General features: G+C 41.5%; 1 protein-coding gene across 1 annotated transcript in view; it reads left to right on the top strand.

Moving 5' to 3' along the window:
- Positions 1–259: 259 nt before the first annotated feature.
- TMEFF2 (transmembrane protein with EGF like and two follistatin like domains 2) overlaps positions 260–6,000 on the top strand; it is a 216,438-nt gene continuing 210,697 nt past the window's right edge. The window contains exons 1-2 of the mRNA XM_026492289.4: positions 260–834; positions 3,212–3,321. Of these exons, the coding sequence (XP_026348074.4) occupies positions 663–834; positions 3,212–3,321 (282 nt within the window). The 5' untranslated portion in view covers positions 260–662. The remainder of the gene's footprint in view (positions 835–3,211; positions 3,322–6,000) is intronic.

Genomic DNA, 6,000 nt, shown 5'->3' with positions numbered 1-6,000 from the left:
TGGTATATAAAGGTGTGGGAGTCTCCCACTCTGAAGCCCGCGCTTCTCCCCTAAGCCATCCCCGCGTAGCCCCACTCGGGCCAGCGCCTGGCGAGCTAGCCCATCTGTGGCATCCGCCGTCGCCTCCTCCTTGCACCTCCTCGCCGACCCCTCCCTCCGGGGACCTGCATCCCGCTCCGCCAATCAGCGCCCGATTGCCTCTTCCCACGTGATCTCGGGCGGGCTAAGGACCTGCTGCTTCCCAAACGCCAGAGGGATGCGGGCGGCAGAGCGCGAGAGGCGGCTGCTGGGCTGTGGGGCGCTTTGACTCTCCTTCCACCCAGCCTCCTTGGACTCCTCTCCTCTGCCCTCTGGACTCCGCTCTCCTCGTGATTCCCTGGCTTCCCAGAGCCCCCTCCTTATGGCAGCAGCCCCCCGAGTCTGCGGCTCAGCTTGTCAGCGGACGACCCTCTCGCTCCCGGGGCTGGGCCGGGTCACTGGATGTTTCTGAAACTCTGGAGATCATGCGCGGGTTTGGCTGCTGCTTCCCCGTCGGGTGCCACTGCCACCGCCGCCGCCTGTGCTGCCGCCGTCCGCGGGATGCTCAGTAGCCCGCTGCCCGGCCCCCGCGATCGTGTGTTCTTCGGAAGCCGTTTGCTACTGCAGAGTTGCGCGAACTAGTCATGGTGCTGTGGGAGTCCCCGCGGCAGTGCAGCAGCTGGACACTTTGCGAGGGCTTTTGCTGGCTGCTGCTGCTGCCGGTGATGCTACTTATCGTAGCCCGCCCGGTGAAGCTCGCGGCTTTCCCTACCTCCTTAAGTGATTGCCAAACGCCCACCGGCTGGAATTGCTCCGGTAAGTCCAGAACCCCAGCTGCCGACCCCCTTTAGCTCCGCAGAGGAAACGTGTTTCCAGCACAGACCAGCCTACCTTAGTGCGTCTCGTTAGCCCCTCGATTCCTACTGCCCCAAACCTCTGAGACGACCGACCTCCACCCAGAGGAGCGCAGGGAACCATTCCAGGCCTCTGAGGAAGCTGGGGGCTGAGGGGGTCTGGGGTGGGCAGAAAGTGCAGGTGTAGGGACTTTTGCATCCTTGCACTTAGAACTGCGGATATTTTAAGAAATATTAAACGGGATGTTTTTGTGGATCCATCTAAAAGAGCACCAGTCCTGGGGGGAAACACTAAAACAGAACCCTTCCCATCGTTAAAGAAAAAAGTCTAGCTAAAACGATCGAGAAATAACTTTATGAGAAAGAACAAGCGAGAAAGCAATAAATCAAATAGTGACTGCAGGGGAAACACTGATTCCTGACAAAAGTGCTATGAGGTGCACTGGTCTCGCTTTCAAGACCAGGTCACACGGATTCTAAAGGAGCTTAGGTTTCAAGAGATTCGTCCACCCCTACCCCCCACCCCACACCCCCCCCACCCCCGCCGCCAGTCACTCCCTCCCTCCCTCTCTTCTCTCTCACATCCTCCTAGTCTACTTGGCTGCAAAAGACGTTGTTTTTGCAGCCCAGAGATGCTTCTCTCTTGCCTCCCTAAGCTCCTAGATGGTGAAGGGAAGTTGAGAAAAGATTCATTCGTCGGTCTCCCAGGCCTGGGTGGCATAACCGAGCCAGGCAGGCTGATGCGCAGGCGGGCGGAACCGACCCGGGTGGACGCTGACTCCATTTCTGGGCAGGCTTCCTTGGACTGGGTCAGGCGCTCTTCTTGCTCGCTGGGGTCCCTTCCGAGTCTGAACGCGAGAGCTTGGCAGACTTTGCTCTGCTGAAGCCTCCTAATTAAATAGGGCCCGAGGATGGGAGTTGCTGTACTCTGAGCTGGCTTCACATTTCAGTATGACAGCCCATAGTATACCCTGGCGGGATTGTGGTGTGATTTCATTGGCATTTTAAATTGCATTAACATGCCTGGGTATTGTCCCCTAGGTCTGGTCTGTTCTAGTTTTAGCAAGTGTGCATGTAATTTTTCATCTTCTGTAAATACAATTCTGCGGTAGTTAAATCTGGCTCTGAATAAAGTGGCTTCCAGGGATATATGTAAGCTGAAGTGTATGTAACTTTGGAGAGGTGGGAATGACCAACTGTAACTCATAGGATGAAAGAACATGTAGTCCTAGGTTGTTACAGATGTAAATTCCATGAGGAAAATTGTTATGCCTCATTGTAGTTTGTGCTTTTTAAAGACAGGTTGGAATTTGCAATCCTATTCGATTTGGGTCAATACATTGCCTTTGTTCTGTTTTTGGCAATATCTAAATTTGGTATTTTTATAAAATTTAATGTGTTTACTTAACTTATTCGTGGTTCATGGGAGCATATACATTATTTTTGTAAAGCTAAGTTCCACTTTGCAGGTGTCTAATCACTTTTTAGGTGCTTTATCATAAGCGTGTTAAACAACCTGCAAAATCACTTGTTCGAAATGGTCACAGCGTTGTAGTCCAACATGACTGGTTTGCTTCATCCCAAGTATTGTATTGTTTTAAGAAATAACTAACTTAAATGTGAAATTGAGGTTGGCAATTAAGAAATTTATTATTAACCAGATATCTTAAGGAGATCTGCGGAAACTAAAGAGAATAAACTTGTTTTCCAAGCAGATTTTCAAGAACCTGGCACACTCCTCCACCCCTGTTAACTTAGAGGTGATCAATCTTCATTTGACCCAGACAGACCATCACAGAAAACACTGTGCCTGTTTATCTTTATTATTGGGGCTTTGTTTCCTCTTTGTCTGGAGAAATTCCAAATAAGAGGTTGTTCCAGACCTTAAAGCAAAAGAATGATTAAGAATGGAGAAATGGTAAAATGACAACACTCAGAGACTATCACCAGCTCTTTTCTAAAATGTGGAGTTTGGCGATCATAAACTATAGTCTACTTAATAAGAAAAAAATAAGGAAGCTAGGAAGCAAGTGTTAAACCTTCATTCACTGCAGCCAGTATTAACCCTGGTTAAAATAAAATAACAATATAAAAAAAAAGAATATTAAAAGAGAATTGACTAGAAAAGAATTGTGAAAAAAGAAATGAATATTGATCACTTAACTAGATTTTGGAGGTTATCAGTAGAGAATGACCTTGCAGTTCAACCGTGGTTATTGGAATTAAAATTTAGAGCAGTTCCTTTAAAGCTTCAAGATAGTGCTTTTTTTTTTTTTTTTTTTTTTTGCTATAGTCTATAACATTTTTTTAATGACTGGAGTATTCTTTTTAAATTTGAGGTTATGATGACAGAGAAAATGATCTCTTCCTCTGTGACACCAACACCTGTAAATTTGATGGGGAATGTTTAAGAATTGGAGACACTGTGACTTGCGTCTGTCAGTTCAAGGTAAGAAATCTGATTTTTGCATCTTCTTATTCATTAATGAGACTACAAAGGAGGGATCTCCCTTTACAACCCATCACCTGGCAATTTATAGCTATGCAAGCTAAGAGGAGAGCTGGCACCAAGCAAAAGTACTGTACTGCCAAGAGAGCCAACGGATGTCAAAAAGACATAGTTTTTTGGAGAAATGTGTATGCCAGAGTTACAAATGCCACTGGAGGTAGAAAGCTTCAGGTTGTTCTTTTGGTGTGTCAGAGGTAAATTATGTTTATGTGTCCCATCTAGTGTGCATTTTATAAGTCAACTGCTGGGGTTAATAGCCAAAATAATCAATGGATAGGAAGTGTGGATTTGTACTTTCATTCTTTTTGTTTGGGGCTATCATTTTTTGATCATATTGCTCTGTTTTAATGGCTTTGGGTTTTATTATCCGGGCAAGCTGGTTAAGTATTTAAATAAACTCCTTATTAGTGTGACTTCAAAACTGCTGTGCTAGTTTTTGAAATCATGGAACTTATTAATATATATCAACTTTTCATGGGTACCACATTCAATTGCAGCTGACTCTCCCAGGAATCCAAAAGAGCGCAAATAGCTGCAAGTCATTTCATAAATCTTAGAAAAGTGTACTTTGCTGCATGTTAGAAAAATAAATAAAACTTAAATATTTTTTTAAAAAGAGAGGGACATTGCAGCACTGGCATCATCAAAACTAGGTTATGAGTATCTACTGTAGATAGAACTCTTCATGTCATTATTATAATCATCATCTAAGAAATGCTTTATACCATATAAATTATAAACCTTCTTTTCTCTCAAAATGTTTATACAAGCATACGTACCTTCACCTATCATAGGTTTCATACTAATGGCTTTTATTCGCCTTTGAGTGTTGCTGAATTTTTTAAATACACATGAAATCTAACACAAGGTTCAACCAAAAAATATGTGCATATACAAAACTATGTAAGTGGGATCAGGGAAAACTTTCCAAGATCGTAAGGAAGAAAAGAAAGAAAGAAAGAAAGAAAGAAAGAAAGAAAGAAAGAAAGGAAGAGAGAAAGAAAAGTAAAGAACAAATGAAAACATTAAACTCGAATTCAGGTCTAAACAATTGTTATAGTATGTAGTACTTAGAATATTTGATGAAATTAAATATTTTAAATTGAATTCAACCTCCCAGTGAGAGAGATAAGGGAATTCTTATTTAAATATAGTTTGAATTGTTTGTAGATAAGCTCAAAGCTGCTTGCACATTATTCTTTCTAAGAGAAGCAGTAATACAACTGATATTTGCAAAGTGCACCACCTCCTGGTGGGTGAGTATTGCTATGACCGTGCTACAGTCCTTCAGACCATACTATGGTGTTAGAAACATATTTGTGCATACTTAATATGCATGTGATACCAACCTCTAATGTCTCCAGCCACACTGAACAATGTAATTATGTTCTTTCAATGAACTACATGGGAGAGATGGAGCATGTAAACTCTCCAATTCATACTTTCCCCAAATGTTAACTAAAGAGAAAATACAGGTGGATAAATCATTATTAATTAAAGCTCCAAAGGATTTTGTGGATTTTCCCCCCTTGGAGTTTGTGATTCCCAAAAATTTGTCTTACTTTCCTATTGAAGCGTAGACAAAAGAAGTAAATTCATAAACAGTATAAAATGAACCAAAAAGAATGTTCTTCAGGTGGAAAGCCATAATTCTAACAAGACTGAAACAAGAGAAAAATAACGGAGTTCACAAAATTCTAAATGGATGCATGCTACTAAAAGGGATGTATAGTTTTCTTATTAAAGAAATTGTGTTTGTTTTCCTGTTCCACAAAGGGTTTTGGTAAAACTTTTATCAACAAAAATATTTGTGTTTTTCATGCTTTGGTCAGCCAGTTACATACGTCACTAATTTAAATACTTTTTGAGTGGAGTAGATCGGGGAGTGGGCAATGAATGCAAGTTTGAATAAGAAACTAAAATGAATTTTTTTTCTAATGCCTGTAGCATTTAAATTTACTATGAGATTACTACTGCCATTAGCTTGTGCTTTGTGATAGTTGTCAGTCTGTCAAGAGAAAATAAACATTTCCTTCACGGAAAATTTAAACTCTGCACGTAGCAAGAATATAGAGTGGCTGGATTAAGTTGAAGATCAAAGAAAATGTGCAAGTTGTACAAAGAATAATAGGATATTTTATAGGCTAAGAGCATCTTGATTCAGTCCTTTCTAGTACATTCCAATGAATTCGAGGTTTGTTTGTTTGTTTCCTCTGTATCTGATGAAAAGGGAGATGTCCTGATAATCTATTTTCCTATATACTATTCTAAATTAGGTATTCTAAATTATTCCTATATACTATTCTAAAGTAGATCTTCTACTCTCTGTTTCTCCTGTGTTTAGAGATACAGTCCCAAATTCTTTCATTCAAATTAGGATGCAAACTATGGTCATCCTAGCTGAGAGGTAAATTTCAAATAGAAGTGTGTGTATGTGATCTATAGTTTTCCAACTTGGAGCACTATAGCGAACATATATTTGCCTTCACTTCTCTTAGAGGATTGAAAATAAACATATTCTCCCCTTTATTTGTTACAACTGAGTGAGGTAATTATTTTCTCCTCCTTTTACAGATGAGAAAATTAAGGCCCAGAAATACAAATAACCATCATTAAGTG

This window comes from Ursus arctos, unplaced genomic scaffold (genome assembly GCF_023065955.2).
Source record: "Ursus arctos isolate Adak ecotype North America unplaced genomic scaffold, UrsArc2.0 scaffold_1, whole genome shotgun sequence".
Lineage (NCBI taxonomy): Eukaryota > Metazoa > Chordata > Mammalia > Carnivora > Ursidae > Ursus > Ursus arctos.
Note: the sequence above shows the minus strand (reverse complement) of the source record. Positions and strands in the feature narration are given on the sequence as shown.